Genomic DNA, 21,336 nt, shown 5'->3' with positions numbered 1-21,336 from the left:
ACTACCGTATATTATTGATATTAGGAGCATCTCAATATTAATTATGCTGTAAGCTGTCCACACACACACATACCTTTATACAGAGGTAGTGGTTTTGGCATCTTCAAGCATTATATCGTCCTAAATCATCTAGTCTGTTTTCTTTGCACTTGCACTCTCTTATATTCATGTTTTCCAATTAATGCATTCCAGGTGGTGTCCTACAATATTCCACTTTGCATATCAGACATAATTCTGGCACTTTACCAGCTTTTGAAAGGCTTTCTTGAAGTCCTCATTAAAGATAGTGTAAATGAGGGGGTTGATGAGGGAGTTAAGGTATCCAAGCCAGGTCAGAAAGTTGGCTAACTCGCTGGAGGGGCTACATCCGGAGCAAATGTTGACTATGACTTCCTGGATGAAGAAGGGCAGCCAACAGATGACAAATGCACCAAGAATGAGGCCCAGAGTTGTTGCTGCCTTTCTCTCCCGTGAGCCTGATATCCGCTGTTTTCTCATGGACTTTTCTTTGCGAGATCGGACAGTTGGGCTCTTGGCAGTGATGCGTACCCGGTCACCCTCTGTGGAGGGCTCAGACAAAGATTTCTCTGGGGGACTGAGTGCATCTGGGCTTTGCTGTTCCCTGTCAGAGCATTTGGGGATCATGTGTCCGTTCATTTCGGTCTTGTTGAGCCGACTGGTCCCTCTTTTGTGGTAAAGAATTTTAGCTGCCCGGTATATCTTGTAGTAAAGGATAAGGATCAGTATGAGAGGGATGTAGAAGGCCCCGAAGGTGGAGTAAAGTGTGAAAGCAATGTGATCGTGCTTTATGAGGCACTGGTCATCTAAGTTGTCTCTGTGTTGCCTCCAGAGCAGTGGAGGCAATGAGATGAGGATGGAGAGCAGCCACACCACAGTGATCATGATCGCTGCCCTCACTGACGTCCTCTTCCTGGAGTATTCCACAGCGTCCGTGATAGCTCGATATCGGTCCACAGCGATGGCAGCCAAGTGCAGGATAGAGCATGTGCAGCAGGTGATGTCCACACTCAGCCAGATGTTGCACATAACCTGACCCATGACCCAGGTCTCCTTCACAATGTACACAATGCTGAACGGCATGACCAAAATGGCCACCAGCAGGTCCGTCACTGCCAGAGAACAGATAAGGTAATTGGCTGGGTGGTGCAGCTTGCGTGTGACGATGATGGCAGTGATGACCAAAGAGTTGATGGCAGTAGTCAGCACAGCCAGCACAGACAGAGTGAGGGAGAGGATGATCATTCCTGGAGAGCTTTTACCTAGTCCATCTGCAGGGCCAACACCATCTGTGCAGTTTGAATCCATGCCTGCCATAGAATGTAGAGCACAAGTCAAGGGTAAAAACATTTGTAAAAGCATTAACATTGAGGCACACTATTGATTGGCAAGACTGAGTTTTCTAAGTGAAATAAGTTCCACTTTTATTGCTGAAAATGCAAATCATAAAATGTGCTCTAAGAAACTTTAAAGCATATAGAATATTTTGTGTTTTACTTTGTAGCAATATGTAAATCTCAGTAACTAAACAAGTAAGTGCACAAAAAATTACAGATACAGATTCTTTGTGTCTTGGTCACTATTCAAATTTTTTTTAGGTCTAACCCATTGGCAGTCAGCAAAGATGCATTTGGCATCTAGGTGTTTGGGTGAACATTTCCCAGAAGCTAAGATGCTAATGCCAAAAAAAAAAAAAAAATGCTCAGACTTCAGGGTGAGCTGAAAGGCAACATTCATGAGGCTATATTTCATTTTACATAGCAACACTAGTTATTAAGGTTACATTTGTATTTCACTTCATCCAGTGATATGACAACTGATGCATGCTTTAGTAAGCCTAAATATATACAAAATGTCAATTAACTAGAATGCCTTAATCTCTAGTGTTAATAATGGGATCCTGCTCTTCAATAAAGTGTTTTCCACAAAATTAAATTAAGGCTAATCATTTAAAGTTGTATTAGTAGTTCCAGTGAAAAACACAAGCAGCTAACTTCTGACAAGAAGATTGTCAAACTGTATGTGAAACTGTAAATGAACTACAGCTTTATTAATATAAGAAATCCTGGTCTCACAAAAGCCGTCAATATATTTTCCACAGATGTATGCACTGGTGCTTTTAATTACTGCAAGACGTGCACTACATGACATAATTTCTTTTACTTTCTCTCACTGGGAAGTGACTGGTCTACAATATTAATTTGTTCAGTTAATGTAATACACAAGATTTCAGACAGTTTGTTGTTTGATTAAATCACGCAGATTCTTATTTTTTCTTAATGCCGACTTATTTTTTTAGGAATTTTACAGGAGAAGATTACCTGTGGAAGTGGCGTTCATTCATTTGCCTGGTCCTGTGCAGTTGCGTCACTGGAACAATACATCACTGTGTCTTTGTGTTGATGGGAATCAACCATGGTGATACATGCCTTCAATTGCCCAAAGGTCAGCATCTGAGGAGTGTAGATCATGAAGTGACAGGTTGTTAATGCTGTGGAGACGAAGGTCAGATTAGGTCTGCAGGGCTGCTTAGGAAAGGAATATTACAGTGTGATAATAAAAACTACTGCAGAAATTACAGAACATAATTTGAGTCTTTTAAGGCACAATTGCTGTGGTTAAGACATCTAGACATCTGCCTTGGCCTGTTCTCTTAAGCACAGTTTGTGTGATAAAAGTGCCACTGTCAACTCTGTTAGAATCTAAAAAAAAATCCACACTCTTTTTTTTTTTTTTTTTTTTTTTTTTTCTTGATAGGCTGACACTGGCTGTGAAAATGTGTTTTGAACTGTTCCATTTTCCAATACTCTGAGTGAGAGTTTTTCATGCCTGTGTGTGGCAAATCATCAGTACAGAACCATTATGTATGTAGCTCCATCATGCACACAACACAATCGTCCAACTGGACCCAATGAGCTTTACAGCTGTGAAACACTGTCACTTTCTGCTCATTCTGTCCCCCATAACACACTCTTTGACTAAGTCATCACTCAGTTAATGTAAGCCATTCAAGCAAAACAGAGGAACTGCATGTTTTTCTAGTTGCCATGAAAAGTCCACCATCAAGCTTGGCTTAATAGCTCACGCTCCCAATTGACAAGGACACAGCAAAGTACTAGCCAGACCTGATTAGCATTCAGTGTTCCCAGTACCTCATACAACTCATAACTCACATATGATCCTTCCAGAATGTTGGTATCTACATATTTAATCTACATCTTTTATCTACATACATAAAAATGCAATAACTTATCCATCCATCCATTCATTATCTGTAACCCTTTTCCAGTTCAGGGTCACGGTGGGTCCAGAGCCTACCTGGAATCATTGGGCGCAAGGCAGGAATACACCCAGGAGGGGTCGCCAGTCCTTCACAGGGCAACACACACACTCACACCTACGGACACTTTTGAGTCGCCAATCCACCTACCAACGTGTGTTTTTGGACAGTGGGAGGAAACTGGAGCACCCGGAGGAAACCCACGCAGACACGGGGAGAACGCAATAACTTATGCATGTACAAATTAATATATAGTTAATATGTGTCACATCACACTATATGTCTAAAAGTATTCAAATGTCCATAAAATTAATACATTTGGCTACTTTAAAGTGAAATGGCTGTGTAGAATTCAGGAAAATGCAGTGAATTATTGCATGAAATACATTGTTTTGGAGAAGTCACACATGATCCTCATATATATAATGCCCAGTGTCAGCTAGAAGTGTATTAAGCATTGCAAGTATACTGCAATTATATTGAACTGCATTCTCTGGAGAGATGGAACTCCATCCAAGACCACTGGATGAGTTAGAATGATGTTTGTGATCTAGAATTAATTGTCAATCTTCACTACCTGACCTTGTAAAAGAATGATATCAAATCCTCACAGCAATGTTCCAACATCTAGTGTGAACCCTTCCTAGAAAACTATTAGCTGTTACTGCAGCAAATGTTGACAAATTCCAAATGGATACCCTTGATTTCAGAAGAAATGCAAGTGTCAACAAACTTTGGAAAATATACTGTATTCCCTCCAGGAATAAATCCAGGCAGTCTTATTTCTTTGCCAGATGAAACCTCACACCTTAATGCTTGGAAAATTGTAAATCTTCTGTGCAGTGGCATTCTCCTCCATCACACTGCAGAAACAGCTTCTCTCCCAGTTCTGGTGTTTGGAATTTGAGCACTTGTACCTTCGGGCAGTCAATTTAGGGGTAGGTCTCACCTAATCAGTCTCTGCCAGCAGAACACCACCCAGTGTTCCCTCCATTTCAAACTACAGGGGTTCACAGTGCTCACTGTATCTGAAAAGTATATTTGGCCATCATTTTTGCCTGGCATGTCAATTCCAGCAGAGGGATGCTACTAATGAATCATTTCCTTGTGGATGTGTTGTGATTGTGGCTGCTGTCCCTAAATCTGGTTCCTGAGTTGAAGCTGTCATGTTGAGAGTTGCAGAGAGGAGCTTCAACAAGAGACCAAGTGAAAATGGATCCTCCATTCTCTAACATAATGTCTAAAGTCCAGTCCTAAAGAGAAATCTGAGGGTTTCCTTAAAAGCAATTAGTACTGATGAACCCATGCCACTTGATCCTGAGATTACTTAGTCCTTGAAGAATACTGTCCTTTTCAGAAAATTAGGAAGAAATTTGCATCTGTGTTGTGTCTCTAAGCCAAGATGGTGTTATTTAAATACATTGGAATTTAAAGCCATTAAGACACTATTGTTATCAATAATCATATTGCTGCTATTCAAACAAAACAATAGTAGTAACTTTCAGGACTTATTAACTTACAATGCAATAAGAATTTGTTCAAAGTTGTTTGGAGCATTTCTATTGGTTCAACTTTCAATTCATATTATCATTAAATTCCTCATCTAGAAGACAGTATAAAAAAATGAAAACATTATATAAAAATTATACACATAAAAAAAAAAATGGAGATACAAGCAAATTGTACTGACAGTTGCAGAATAGACAGGATTAGGATTGACATTATAGTCCTTTACCAATATCTTGTCTCTGCTTTTATTTTAATAAAACGTTGAGCATCTTGAAGCAGATCTTGTTTATAAATGATTTGTGGTTGCAAAATATATTCACATGTCCAATGAAGTCTGTATGAAGCTGAGAGCTGCTTTATTCAGGGATAGATCTAAATGGTAAAAGGGTAAAAGGTGGGAGCATCTGTGATAAACCCTTATTGCTCTAAAGCCCACCACCTTCATCCCTGCAATTCCACTGGTTTGATGGGAATGGTTGTCATAGTGATGACTTTTTGTCTGTAATGAAGAGAGGCTCATGTAAGGGATAAAATATTAAATCAGTTTATCATTAATACTCCAACCCAGGAAACATCTGTCAATGTGCAAATAAAAGGGTTAGACTAACTCATAACATACATCTGGCCAATGATCTTCATTTGTGAACACTGTATCACAACTCTTATCTACCATCTTAGGGCCTGGTAATCAATAATTACCCAGGATAACACAGCATGTTCTCTAATACTTTTTCAGGAAGCATTTGCTTTTAAAATTACAATATTCAAACCCCATTTCCATAAAAAACTCGGATGCTTTGCCTAATGTGAATAAAAATAAAATGCAATAATGTGCAAATCATTTAATCCCTATATTTAATTGAAACAGTACAAAGACAGTATTCCAGATGTTATAACAGAAGCTTTTTTGATATTTTGAAAAATATTTGCTCATTCTGAATTTGATTTCAGCAGCACATTCCAAAAAATTGGGATGAGGCAACAAATGAATGATAAAGTGGTGTAAAACTACAAGGAACCCATTAGGTTTATTGGTAACAAGTCAGTGATATGATTGGGTTTAAAAAGAGCATCTCAAACAAGTAAAGCATCTCAAAAGTAAAGATCAGGCAATGTTCACTTCTGTGAAAAACTGCCTGAACAAATTGTGCAACAGTTCAAGGACAATGTTTCTTATAAAATAGTTAAGAACTCTGAGATTTCACCTTGTATGGCACATACTATTATTAAATGCTTCAGGGAATCCAGATAAATCTTTGAATGTAAGCAACAAAGCTCAAAATCTGTATTGGTTGGCTGTGGCAGTGCATGGACTCAGAAACACTTCCCAAAACCACAGATGATCACTACCACAAATGTGTATAAGAAACCATATATAAAAAGGATCCAAAAAGCCTGTTCAAAAGCCAGTATTCATCTGCAACTGTATGATATGGGTTGTGTTAGTGCATGTGACATGGGTGTATCTGTGAAGAAACTGTTAATGATAATAAACTGTTAATGAATTATATCAACAGGTTTTGTAGAAACATCCAGACAACATCTTTCTTATTTCTGCTAGACAAGGCCAATCCACATTCTGAATTACAACAGCATGGCTACTTAGTAAATGTCCGGGTGCGAAACTAGATCTGATCTGTCACCCACTGAAATACATTTGGCATATTATGAAATGAGAAACACTATTATTAAGACTCCAAGCAGTTGAGCAGCTGAAATCCTAAAACAAGCAAGAATGGGTAAACATTTCACTTTCAAAATTATAACAATTGGTCTCCTCAGTTCTCAATCATTTACAGGGTTGTTAAATGAAAAGATTAGGTAACAGTGGTAAACATGCCCCTGTCTTAAATTTTTTTGGAATATGTTATTCAATTCAATTATTAGTCAAAAATGCAGAAATTTCTCTGCCTTTGTATTATTTTCAAGGTTTTATATGATTTGCACATCATTGTGTTTGGATACTATTTACATTTTGCAGTGTCACAACTTTTTTGGGAATGGGGTTTGTTTGTAGGGTTAAAAAAGTGCAAATCCCAGAAATAAATCTCCATTAACAACACACAACACATTTGGACTTAGCCACATTATTACTGACTAAAACTACAAACAGTGTAAATGTACCATTAAAAAATTACAACAGTGATATTAAAGTCCAGTTGTGTTCCGTGAAGGTACATTACATTCTCCTCTTCAAAAGGAGAGGTGTATATTTGTAGACTTTCATGTAAAATAAAACAACTAAATAGTCCTGGAGATTGAATGGGGTTCATGAAATCAACACAACTTAAAAATAAACAATTATTATAGAATATGGTACATTTATTTCCCTAAATGTATCATTGAAGTTTCCACCACAGTGGCAGTTTTTCTGAGAGTGCACTAATAATAAAACTTGTTTTTATTATTTAAAACTATACAGATGAAATTATGGCTTCATATAACTAACAAATGTCAATGCAATATTAATATCAATAAAAATGCTCATCAACTTATGATGCTATAATTTTTTGTTTAATAAGGACTATTGGCACTGCTCTGTTGTTTTTGTAAGCTAAAGAAAAAGGTGAAAAAAGATGTCTCAGCTATGCAAAATCTCACAGAGTAACTGGAGTTAATTGTGTAATTGATTAATTCATTCATTCAGTAGTACTGTTTTCTAAAATACTGAAAATCTCAGAGAAAAAAAGGATATTGTGCTTATGGGGCCTTTAGGGCTTTTTCCAGAATACGCTTGCTTGAGAGACTTGTTTTTAGTGCCACACACACACACACACATATATATATATATATATATATATATATATATATATATATATATATAACAAATAGTTATAACAAATATAACAAATAGCTATGCTTTATGCTGGAGTCACATTGCAATACAAGTGAAATGTAAGGGTCTGTGATGTGTGAAAATAGCAGGCAAATGCCTGTTGGTAAAGCCCACCCCTGGCCTTAATCTTGTTTAGTTCCATGGGAAATTATAATTTAGACTATATAAAAAATAACATAAAAATAATAATTAAACATTGCCTAATATTTTAAATACACTGGTTTTGACATATGTAATAATATTATACATTGTTACTGTTACCAAGGCAAGGTTATAGCATTACACTTCAAACAAGAAAAATATGTATCTTTCCTCAAGCAAATTACAGGTAAACCCAGGATATCTTATTTTCTTTATAGCAGCCTGTGGGGTACCCATTTTCTTCAAATGAGGCCAAGAAACCATGCTGGACTTCTTATGGGCTTATGGGCTTAGGGTTCTTTTTATTCAGTGTTAAATTAGGAGCATTTAATCACAGTATAATACTGAGATACTTTTAGAATAAAATCGCTTGGGTTGGAGGGTGATTGCAATCTTTCTTCAGACATCAGATATAATAAACAACCATACACACTAATCTCACTAGAGTTGTCGCAATAACTAAAATACTGTAATAGCAAATGGCAAGCAAATGTTTTACCTTTTTTTGCATGGAATTTCTTGTTTAACATTTTATGGTGTGCAATGAATGTTAAAAAAAAAAAAATTTTAATTGTTAAATAAAGGTTCAAAGTGTAATTTATCCCGGCTGTTGGCATCTGAAGTGCTGCAGCTGAACTTCATTTTATAAAGTTGACACAACTGCAGCAAACCTAGCCACAAAACCAAATGCAGCTTCACCAGTTTGGGAGCATTTTGGCTTTAAACCAAATGAAAAGGGAGAGCCAGCCAATATAGTTGAGGCAATATGCAAAATCTGTGGCAGGAAGGTCATTGTGAAATGGGGAAATTCGAATTTAAGATCTCATCTAGCTATCTATCATCCAGCTATTAAAGCCATGGAGCAGCCTCAAAACAAACAGTTCAGGCATGTTCCAGGTGACAGGAGTGTAGCACAAAAATTAGGATAATTAATTTATTTAGGACGGTAATACCACATATCGTAGTGGTATCTCTACTCTCCTTTGTACAACGTACATACTTAATTTACCATTTTCATTAGTGAAATATGTCTTGACTGGCTTGGATATACTATAATCTTAACCATTCCTGAGCAAAGGAAGGTACCATTTTGTAGGCTAAAATGTGATTAAAATATGTTAAAGGAAACCTTATGCATACTAATATATTCTAATTAGACATGAACACTGGAGGCATGCTCTTGATGCATACTTCCTTTTGCACAATGAGTACTAATAAAAGTATGACAGAAAATTGAGGTGAAACTGAAATGACACCTTGCAGTTCTACAAATACAGAGCGCAGATAATATTTTGCTCTGTTTTGTCCACTTTCACCTTGTTCTTCAATGGTCAGGGCCACTACGGGGCAGTTATTATTAGACTGGTGGACAGTGACAGCACAACACACACTAACACAACACCAACTCAGTGTCACTGCATCCCTGAGAATGATCCACCACTCAATAAATACATGTTTTGTGGTGGTCCTGACCATTGAAAGACAAGGTGAAAGGAGACTAACAAAGCATGCAGAGCAACAGATGGATAACACTCTGCACCTATATGGGAAGTGAAGCGGATAACGTATACAATACATTTAGAGAAATAGAGGCCATTTTAATATTTGGCTGATCGATGTATATATGAAATGTACAGAGTCAAGAAACGAGGTGTGTGGAAATGGTAAAATATGAGGAAGAAATGAGTGTGAAACTAGTGCAGAAATAAAACAGGAAGAGGCAGAGTCACTGCTAGTACCGGCTTGGTGATATGACACCTCTATTTTGCTATGAAGCTAAGAGAGTAATACTAGAAATCAAGATAAACAGGCATCAGTAGTAAAGGAAATATACTTAAGATATTACGTTAAGAGGTACTGAAAACACTTCAATAAGGTTACCTGTCTTGAATGGTCCAGTGCTTTAAACGTTCAAGATTTTAATAAAAAAAAAACTTTTTATAAAATTCTGAGGATGTTTGCTTACCATTTAATAGCTCTCCAGTATGTTTGCATGCTCAAAACCAGTGTAATGTGTTTACAAAACCCTTGTGTTAGTAAGGTATCTGGAGTTTTTTAGACAACAGACAGAACTCCAAATATTAAAAAATGTGAACTGATATCAAGATATTGCTCTATTCCTGCTCATTATGTGGGTAATATTGACTTATTTTTGCTGTTTTAAATCCCTTGATGAAAATATTTCCAAATTGGGGAGAAGGCTAACTGCCTTACCAAAGGTGCGACAAAACAAAACAACTCGAGTTGCAAATAAGATTCTGTGGTAATTCAAACAGTGAATACAATTAAACTTCAGCCACTTATAGACAACAGTTGTTTTTTACTCAAACATACCATTCCACCTTAAAGGACACAGAACTTCTGAACATAAACAAACCAGCAAAAACAGCATTTCTCCACAGTCGTAGATATCACCTTTAATTATAACAATTTAAGCTTGGATTAGGCACGTAAGACCATAATAGATTTTCTAACACAGAGATCATAATCATTTTAATTATTCAAATATATGCAACTCACCGTGACCCTGAAATGGAAAAGCGAAAAAGAAGATGTATTTATGTATGTATATATGCAACTAGTTTTTTGTTTACATTTCCAAAACAGTTGTACTTGGTAGAGCTCTGTAAAATATTTTAATGAAGTTTTTAATTGGTTAAGAAATTAAAAAAGTTATTTATAAACATTATATTCAATATTTTTGCTCTACCAATAATACATTGTTCAGATTTACCACCCCCTGGACTTCTTTTTATTCAGTACTTCTATAATATCCCTATATGTTGCATTTGCATTATTCTTGCATTTATATTGATTTATTAAACCAAATGAAATTTCAATCTCTCTCTCTCTCTCTCTCTCTCTCTCTCTCTCTCTCTCTCTCTCTCTCTCTCTCTCTCACACACACACACACACACACAAAAAAAAAAAACACTTCAAGCGTAAATAATTACCAGAAGCAAAGCCAGGATGCAAGGAATCCAGGCAATTGCTCGCGGTTTTTCAAAGGAGACCCCTGGGCAGCAGGCATCAAGCTGAAAATGTTGTTCAAAGTTAATTTGCTTTAGAGCAGATGAAGAGTCACTGATGCTGATATAGAGCCTATACATTTAATAGAATATGAACTTATTTTCATTGTTCTCATCTCCGACTTTATAGTATAGTGTTTTTCTCAAATATCTTGATAATAGTGCCTTAAATTAAATGTAATTTTATCTCTAAAGAAATCTAATAAAACAGAATCCAGCAATCCAATTGGCTATTTGAATGCTGTAAAGTGTTTGGCTACTTGAGTGCTGCAATTTTAACTAGGTGATTGCAGAAATCTGAAAGGATAATTATTTATATTGGCTATGTGAAATAACAGCTCTGCTGCTGGCATCCTGCCAGGTAGAAGTTACCAAAGAAAGGTGTGTGTGTGTGTGTGTTTGTTTGTTTGTTTGTTTGTTTGATGGAGGGGCATATTTTGCATATTAATATATTGGAGTTAAATACATTTTCCTGTCTTGTTCAGGATTCAAGATTAATTCAAGGATCTATCTAAAATGGTAGTCATTGCACCACTATGACTGATGCCTAAGTTTGCAATCCTGCCTGGAAAAGGAATACATCCTTTTGACCCATGATGATGACATCATGACCTTTTAAAGCTTTTTTTGTCTAATACATTAGCTTGCTTCCTAGCTTTCTATGTAGTAAATCCCAGCTGAAGCCAGACATAGGCTGAGCTCAAATAAACAATCATTACTCCTTGCTGCCTAGACAGGTAATTACATCATATGTGTATGTGTGTGTGTGTGTGTGTGTGAGAAAGTTAACTGTCATAGTTATGTAGCCAGAATAGCTGTTTCTTTGTAACACCATCAGCTAATTATCTCGTTTGTAATCTGCACTGCAGTTTAAGCAAGTGATGGTTGGTGGTATTTATCTTATATATGGTATTTATATTATATACTGCACATTATATAAGACATATATGTGTGTGTGTGTGTTGTGTGTGTGTACAACAAAGGTACGATAAAAATGATTCTCCCTGAAGCGCTTTTTCTGCATTTACTAATATCTGTGTATACATTCACGTGTGAATTTGGGGATGGTGGCTTTAGAAGGAGAGCTGAAAGAATGAGCTGAGACTTTTTAGTGGTAGTTTTTTCCAACGCCACCCACACTGACTGGTTTCTACAAAATCACCTACCCTATCTTTATGATATTATGTCAGAATACATATTTTTGCTGATTTCCTCTATACACTAGTGACTGTGTTCATTTAAATATTGCCAGATAAATGAACTGGAATCATATTTAATAAGTGTCAATAGATGATTTTTGCAGCTATGCCATACGAATATTTCAACTAAATGAAACCTAGCCATCAACATTTGAAGTATATACAGATTTAAAACCTGTAACAATGCATTGGTAAGACAGGCAGAAGGTATGAATGGGTTCCCATGGTTAGTATGTGAATAAGGCACCTAACTGTTCATAAATGCTGCACAGACTGTGTACTAATGATAAGAATAGCTAAGTGTGTGGAAAATATGAATTGTGCAAATCTGATGTGCCAGTCAATTAGGACAGGAACCAATTACAGCAGGCATTCAGTTTACTGTCTGATGCTGGTGCTAAATTCCATTAATAAGAAAAGGACATTGACCAAAATGCCCAACTGCTTTAAGATATTGGTTGGTGTCATTAAACCCAGCTCTTTTAGAACAGCTGGGATCTGAGATGGAAGACAAATAAACAGACTATGCAAACACAGTTTTAAAACTGTCTTTATGTGTTGTTTTAAAAACCTCAGTTACATTTATATTCTTCCATTGAAGCTATTAAATCAGAGATAACTTGAATTGAGTCTTACTGCTTTTCAGTGTAATTAAACTGCTAAGAGATGCTTGGGTCTTGTGTATATTCCTGACAGCATAACTCTGATGTAATAATTCCTTTTTACATGCAAACATGTGTCCTCTTGTTTTGTGTGTTGCAAGACTGGGATTGTAATGGTACAATAGGATATGAGATGGAGCTGTTTGCTTGTAATGCAAAGCAGGCAGCAGGGATTGTGCTTTCTGTTATCCTAGTCTGTGCTATCTTAATTGTGTGCCTACCATCATTATGATCCTTTGAAAAAATTGTTTAGTCTTGGAAACATATCTAACAAAAAAGCCTACAGGTTCTAAATAGAAATCCCAAAAAAATCCAAAAGAATAAACTGTAAGATTTATAAGTTAAAATCAGCTGAATAGGTTGGTTGCATTTGCACCATAAGTTACCCTGATAGCCCAGATTGACAGTGGAAGCATGCGATATGTGTGTCAGCACCCCTGACAATTTTCTCATTTTTAACATGTGAGGCATTAAGTGACATCTTAGTTTTTGAAATGATAAGTTCTTTAAGAGTAGCATGGTTTTTATGGTAAGGTAGTGATGTTTGTCACTTAAAATCTTAAGTCTTTATTCAGTCATTGCTTAGTCTTTAAATTATTTGCTAAAAAGATTTTCCAATTTTTTCATTTTTTCTATTTCATCCATCAGTGAAAATGGACCACCACAGGACCACTTCTGCTCAGACATACATGTGCAGGATCATTCTTAGCACAGCAGTGGTAGAAATGGTAACATAAGTATAACAGGGACTGGCGCACCCTCTAGGGAGTGTTCCCACCTTGCGCCCAATGATTCCAGGTAGACTCCTGATCCACCACAACCCTGAACTAGATAAGTGGTTACAGAGGGTCAATGAATAAATGAATACCGTAGCAAATTTTCTGTTGCAAACAGAGGGCATCACACAATGTTATTTCACACATAAAAGGTTTTTTATTACAAAATAATGCCAAATATATGGTTCTTTGTTGCAAGGGCTCAATTATGGTACTGTGCAAATAACTGATGCCACCTTTTATCAATTAATTTCCAGTCGAAGCCTCCATTAAGCACAAATTATTGATGTTTCTCTACCAGGAAGAACAACTAAAATATATTTTATATAACAGAATATATATATAACATATATAACAGAATATAATATATAACAGAAATTACACTGCATTCTCAATTTCAGTGTTAAAAATATGTATTTAGTGTGTCAACTGTCACATTCCTTTAAAATCTCACATACTTCTCCAGACCTCAAAAGATCTGTTTTCGATATTTTTCTGCTTCTCTGAGTAATCCCAAACACATATTGATGCTGAGGCTCTGTGAAGGACAGTGCATGGTTTTCTTGTTTCCAATTTTCAATTTTCTTGTTTCCTTCTACAGCATTCCTTTTCAGTATAAATTTTTTGGCAGCTACACATCCTTTCACACCCACTTGGTTGGGCAATATTTTCACAGTGAAAACTGACAAACATCTATGAATTCATACAAATCAGAAGTAAGGGTTGAGGAACGTTTTAAATCATTCTTATCTGATGGTTTTAGTGGCCTACCGGTTCCTGTCATTGTACCTTTTAAAAATATTGGATGTCTTGTTTTTTCACTTAATTCCCTTCCTCTTATGCAACTGGATCATTTATATATTTAATATTCTAAGACATATGCTATATTGCAAAAAGTATTCATCCAAATCATTGGATTCAGGTGTTCCAAATACTTCCATGGCCACAAGTGTATAAAACCAAGCACCTAGTCATGCAGACTGCTTCTACAAAAATATGTGAAAAAATGGGTCTCTCTCAGGAGCTCAGTGAATTCCAGTGTGGTACCATGAAAAGATGCCACCTGTGCAACAATTCCAGTCATGAAATTTCCTCGCTACTAAATATTCCACAGTCAACTGTCAGTGGTATTATAACAAAGTGCAAATGACTGGGAATGACAGTGACCCAGGCGCGAATTGGTATGCCACATAAAATGACAGAGCGGGGTCAGCGGATGCTGAAGCGCATAGTGCACAAAAGTCACCAACTTTCTACAGAGTCAATCACTACAGAACTCCAAAATTCACGTGGCCTTCAGATTAGCTCAAGAACAGTGCATAGAAAGCATCATGAAAAGGGTTTCCATGGCAGAGCTGCTACATCCAAACCTTACATCACCAAGCGCAATGCAAAACATTGGATGCAATAGTGTAAAGTACGCCACCACTGGACTCTGGACTCTAGCAGCTGAGACATGTTCTCTGGAGTGAATCACGCATCTCTGTCTGCCAGTTCCATGGACGAATTTGGGTGGATGAATTTGGTGGTTTGCCAGGAAAATGGTACTTGTCTGACTGCATTGTGCCAAGTGTAAATTGGTGGAGGGGGGATCATGGTGTTGTGATGCATTCCAGGAGTTGGGATCGGCCCATTAGTTCCAGTGAAAAGGTGAAAAGAACTCTTAGTGCTTCAGCATACCAAGAGATTTTGGACAATTTCATGCTCCCAACTTTGCTGGAATAGTTTGGGGATGGCCCCTTTCTGTTCCAATATGACTGTGCCCCAGTGCACAAAGCAAGGTTCATAAAGATATGGATGAGTGAGTTTGGTATATTGCTGTACAAAGTCTAAATCTGAATCCAACAGAACACCTTTGGAAGAATGGTAATGGTACTTCTGGAAGAATGGTAAAAAATTCCCATAAACACACTCCTAAGCCTTATGAAAAGTCTTCCCATAAGAGTTGAACCTGTTATAGCAGCAAATGGTAGGCAGACACATTAAAACATAAGGATTAAGAACGGGATGTCACTCAAGTTCAGATGAGTGCAAAGGCAGATAAGTGAATACTTTTGGGAATATAGTATAGCAAAATATATATATAGAAAAGAAAAAAATTGTTAATGGCTAATGATTTTGTCTGGGTTAAATAGCAAGATTCTGGTCTCTGACATTTACACAGTACTGTGTAGTGCATCAACAATGGGGCCAGCTGGTCTTGACTGTGGTTAAAAACTCCTGTCAGACCGCTGTGAACATTCATACCAGCTGGACACACACATCACAAAGCCACTGCCATTTTAATGTCATTTCTAAGTTGAGTGTGGCCTGCCACACAAATAATATGATCTTAATGGTTGTCCTATGGTGGAGGTACAATGTAGCGGTGCTGATTTTGCTGTAAAACATGGGCTATGCATTCAATAATTATAAATGTAGAAAGTAACACTATAAGGTACATATACCAATCACAAGTGTATAATAGGTACAAGAAAGAATTCCTAATAAAGTAACTCAGTGTATATATATCTGATATAAGAAATTAAACATTTGGAATCTATTTTCATTGCTCAATAACCAACCTAGAGTTTTAAATAATTATGACTGTCTTGTAGTCAACAGAGTAAATCCCATGATGTAAAAACTGGGTTGGACTGATTTGATCAGTGCTGCTAAATATACCCCACCATATGTTATTGGCCTCAACTGTTTAAGTATGGGACAAAGACAAACAACCAAATTAGGTCCATTAACACACACTTTCAACAATAATGTTGAGGTAAAAATACTAGATATCATTTAGAATATTTTGAACGGGGTAAATGTGCCCTTGGTCACCAAGCTAACAAATGCTCAATCTACATATCTGAAAGATGTCATGACTGAATGATATTATTGCACTGAAAAAAAGCTTCTAACTCATAATACAAAACCTATATTATACAGGCCTACAGTAACACTATATTACATAGGACAGTCCTCTCATACTGCAGTAGGCTTAAACCCATGTTTGACACAGCCCCAGACACTTTGTCATTATGACAAATATCAAGCTCACATCAGTCATTTTTTTTAAAAATTACAGAAATAAGCATTATGAGGAATAGCATTTGAATTAATGAAGAAGAGATCGGCTAATATTCATAACACCCTAATCAGTTTAAAACATGAAAGAAAAATCATACGTTGAGAAGTATTAACTCTGTACATAGATAAAAAAAAACAACAGCACATTATGTAGTTATAGCTCAGCACGTTACGTTTAGAAAGTTCCAGGTTGATTTGCCATACCACATACCTTTAATGTATTCTAAGATTTAATTTATTCATAAGATCATTTGGATTTAATTGACTTCATTAACATATTTGATTTCATTAGGTATTGGCAGATTTAAAGGCCAACTCTGTTCAGTTTCCACAAGTAGGGCTTCAGTTTCTCATTATGTTTGTCTTGAAGGTGATACTGGAGGGATATTTGTTGCAGGTTGCTGGAAGCCCATTACTGCTGGTCACATGGTGAGCCACGTGACCTGTCAGGAGCAAGAATTTTTAAATAATTTCCATTTCAGTAACATAGAAAGAGAAGGCATTTTCCTGTTTCACTACTGTCTCCTATGCATAATTTATGCCATGTGTGATGTTACTTATGCAGTTTCTGTACGGTTTGATGTAGATTTGTGCAATGCATACCTAAATGGCTCTGGAATTCTCTAAGTGTGTTGATGTATTCTCAGTTGAATATGTGCTATATTGCAAAGCCTAAGCACAAGTGGTTAAAACACAATTACTACTACTACTACATTAATAAACAGGTCTAATGTGGAATTACGCAGCCATTATTTTGCCCAAACAGTGAAGGAGTGAGAGTGCTGTCTCTGGCAATAGAGCCCAGAGAGATGTTTAGGTTCAGTTTACCTGCACCCAGGGTGCGTTTAAATCCCTGACAATCCTGTGCAATCAGGCAACCGCACCAAACAGCCACTTTGATCTCATCAACTGCTTTCCTACAACGTTCCCGTGTATAGTATTTACAAAGAAAATAAAGCAGAAGCAGCGAGAAACAGAAACTAGTGTTATTCCCCAAGTTCACCGATATTCTGAGCCTGAAGGGACCGAGTATTCTAGTCCTAAGTTTAGAGCCTTGCACTGGAACGCACTGGACGCTGCTTTATAAACTTAGTTAAAGTAACGCTCTGTAAAATAACCCCATAGTAAAAGTATTAATGGAGCCAGTACTCACAGGTGTGTGTTCTCCGGGTAAGAGCTGGCTGTGTTCGTGTGTAGAGTGTGCGCAGGAGGAGGAGGTGGTGGTGTCTGTACCGGAGGCAGCACGCGCTCTGGATCGCTCCAGCTTCTCAGTGACGCAGGCGCACGAGCACCAGCGGACCCCAGACGCGCTTGGATAATGACAAAGACGAAATACCTTGATTAATACACAAATCTTCGAAAGAAAAGAAAATATCGTTTAGCGATTTTACGAAGAATCAAGAAAACATCAAATATTTCAATATTTCAGACTTAACATCTTTGTGGGAAGTTTGATTTCACTCGGACTTTATCTCTCTATTTGTAGTATTTCTCTCTCTCTCTCTCTCTCTCTCTCTCTCACACACACACACACACTAATTCTCTCTCTCTCTCACACACACACACTAATTCTCTCTCTCCCTCTCACTCACTCACTCTCTCACTCTCTCACACACACTCATTCTCTCTCTCCCTCACTCACTCTCTCTCTCTCTCTCTCTCCCTCTCTCACACACTCATTCTCTCTCTCTCTCTCTCTCTCTCTCTCTCTCTCTCTCTCTCTCTCTCTCTCTCCCTCTCACTCACTCACTCTCTCACTCTCTCACACACACTCATTCTCTCTCTCCCTCACTCACTCTCTCTCTCTCTCTCTCTCTCTCTCTCTCTCTCTCTCTCTCTCTCTCTCTCTCTCTCTCTCTCTTTCATAAAGATGTTACTAAAAATTCCAGTTTTCATACAGCACATAAAAGGCACTCTGTAGTCTAATTCTCTCGTTCTCTTTCACCCACAACGGCACATCATGTTGCTCAAAAACAAGTATTATTTCCTCATCAAGGCCTTATCAGTTATACTAATAATAATTATGAATAAAATGTTAAAATAAAAAACATGTTTTATTTGACAGTGTGTTCAACAAATTCACCCGTGTTAAATCAACACTATTACTGTTAACATGAATTTAACAGCCATCAGTACACTCAGTGTTAATTTAACACTGATAGTGTTGAACTAACACTGGTGAATTTGCTGTGACGTATTCATACACTCAAAAACAAATTTCTATTAATAAACGGAGATAAATCACTGACAGTGGCTTTACAGCTAAAATGCAAATGAATAATGTCAACCCCATTAGAAATATTCTGCATAACACACACTATAATCATTTTTAACATGGTAATATGTAAACAAAAACGTTAAGCAAGATAATACCATTAACTTAGATCTACATCATTTAATGCAGTATTCAGTTCAAGGTACTGGACACTTGACAAGGTTATTTCCCAGCCATTTCTCCTCAGGTTAGTTAAGGGAGATGCACAGTAGGGAAGGTACAGTGGATAGAAAAATCTACATGCTTCTGTAAATTAGCATTCATGTTTTTTGTGAATGATAAATCATGACACTTTTCAAGATTAATTGGGGGTTGCAACCAACAAAGTCAAAGAATCAAATACATACATTATAAAGAATAAAAATTACAGATAGAGAAGCCAGCTGAGTCCTGGCTGCATAAATGTGTATATCCATTTAATATGTGGGTTTTTGTTCTTAGCTAAAACAAGCAAAATACCAGATGAAATAAAATTTTGATTAACATCAAATAAAAAAGTTTTCAAGTAGATGTTCCCAACATACATCTAGGACAGCCATAGGATCTAGATGTACCACAGAGCACTATGAATACACTCATCGAATGGTGAAATTCTTGGCACCTCAGGGATATTGTCCAGGTCAGGACATCCTCAGAATGGGATGACAGGAGGAAGAAAACTGATCAGGAACACAATACCTACTGTAAATTATGGTGGTGGGAGCATCATGTTTTTATAAGACATGGCAGATTACCCAAGGATGGGCAGTGGGATAAAATCCAGTCCATTTATAAAGAGTTATTTACTTAGAGTTTGTGATAGTTTTTATTATTATTATTATTTATATAAATTATTTGTATATTTACTGTTGCAAACTAGGGACTTGTACGTATTTATATACATATTGTACTTATACTTGTACTTGTACGTACTTATATTGTACTTATACGAGTACTTGTACTCGTATTTATACATTTATTATGTACATATTTATATGAAAATATATACACATTTGAATGAAGTAAATTCAGTGCATCACTGTTTTTCAGTGTGTGCTCTATGTTTTGAAAAGCTAAGGAATGCTATGACTCAAATAAAATAAGGGATTCCAATCTGACGATGCTGGGCTGGGAGTGACAGTTTGAATGCACTCAGAAGTCAAGTTCTTTCATGACAACTCTGCTAAAAGTTTAAATTCCTCTACATCTGGGAAAACTCTGCCAGCAGGCTGAATTCATTACTCAGGAAGAGTGGGTGGTGGCTTTGTTACTATGCGTAATGTCATCCATGCAGATGGCAACCTTCTTTTTCCTGAGAAATCTCTGATTCATACAGAGCATGTTGCCAGTTCATAGCCCTGACACAGAAATATAATACTTCTTAATGATCAAAGCTCAAACCTGTCACTTTCCCCACACAAACAAAAAGCTGTTAGTTCTGTCTGGGCTATATTTCGGGGGGGGGATGTTTGTGGTGTGTTATGATGACAGAGGAATGCATTGCCTCATGTAAATATGTCAGATTTACAGGCTTCTGCAGCACTAGTGTATCACAATTTTCTCCAGAGAATCTCTCATTTACCTCTTGCCTGGATTAGCAACCATCAGGAAGCAACAGAACCAAGCACTGCATGAAACCAAAAGATGAGTGCAGTGTGTGGTGCTTAGAAGGAATAAAATCTAAATGAGTATATAATAAAAAAGCAAGCTGATCACATTTAAAAGCATTTAAAACACATTTCACCCCCCAGCAGTTCCCCATTACTGAAACACAGAGACAGAGACAGAGACAGAGACAGAGAGAGAGAAAGAGAGAGAGAGAGAGTTCAAAACTGAAAGGATGCTGAAAAGGTCAAACTGTCACTGTCAATGGCCTTTGACTCTCATTCTGCATGTGACGATAACATCCTCTCAGTTGGTAAATTGGTGCCACCCTCCCTCCTCCCACTCTGACCATTGTGCTTCTGAAAAACTGTAGGATGTTTCCAATTAAAGACATGGCTCCCAAATCCACACACATCCCTCCCCCCTCTGCCTCTCCGGGTTATCTCTTTCACTTATCTCTTCTGGTTCATTTGCTCTCTTTCTCTTCAACGATTTGCTGCATTATAATGGCAGCTGGGTGTGCAGCCTGAGTGCTTAATTAGTAATTGTTTCAGATTCATTGTGTGTACTTTTCTCCATTTGAAACATTTAATAACATTCAGTTATTTGTTTTAATATTTTTATAAGGGGACTTCATTTTATAGAGGCGGCACGGTGGCGCAGCAGTTAGTGTCACTGTCACACAATTCCAGGAACCTGCAGGTTGTGGGTTCAATACCCACACCGGGTGACCGTCTGTGAGTTTGGTGTGTTCTCCTCGTGTCCGCATGAGTTTCCTCCAGGTGCTCCAGTTTCCTCCCACAGTCCAAAAACACACATTGGTAGGTAGATTGGCGACTCAAACGTGTCTGTGAGTGTGTGTTGCTGTGAAGGACTGGCGCCCCCTCCAGGGTGTGTTCTTGCCTTGCGCCCAGTGATTCCGGGTAGGCTCCGGACCCACCGTGACCCTGAATTGGAT

The 21,336-nt window shown here is 37.3% G+C and overlaps 1 protein-coding gene across 2 annotated transcripts; it reads right to left on the bottom strand.

Annotated features, from left to right (window-relative positions):
- Window positions 1–5: 5 nt before the first annotated feature.
- On the bottom strand, window positions 6–17,900 carry htr1fa (5-hydroxytryptamine (serotonin) receptor 1Fa). Of its 2 annotated transcripts, none has more exons than XM_066640975.1 (3): window positions 17,673–17,900; window positions 2,340–2,471; window positions 6–1,328 (listed from the first exon to the last, which is right to left on the bottom strand). In XM_066640975.1, the coding sequence occupies exons 2-3, from the start codon at window positions 2,356–2,358 to the stop codon at window positions 223–225; spliced, it is 1,125 nt and encodes a 374-aa protein (XP_066497072.1). In that variant the 5' UTR covers window positions 2,359–2,471; window positions 17,673–17,900; the 3' UTR covers window positions 6–222. The 2 variants fall into 2 exon arrangements, with proteins under 2 accessions (XP_066497072.1, XP_066497073.1); XM_066640976.1 differs by lacking the exon at window positions 17,673–17,900 and adding an exon at window positions 17,348–17,436.
- Window positions 17,901–21,336: the final 3,436 nt, after the last annotated feature.

Source organism: Hoplias malabaricus, chromosome 12 (genome assembly GCF_029633855.1).
Source record: "Hoplias malabaricus isolate fHopMal1 chromosome 12, fHopMal1.hap1, whole genome shotgun sequence".
In the NCBI taxonomy this organism is placed as follows: domain Eukaryota; kingdom Metazoa; phylum Chordata; class Actinopteri; order Characiformes; family Erythrinidae; genus Hoplias; species Hoplias malabaricus.
Note: the sequence above shows the minus strand (reverse complement) of the source record. Positions and strands in the feature narration are given on the sequence as shown.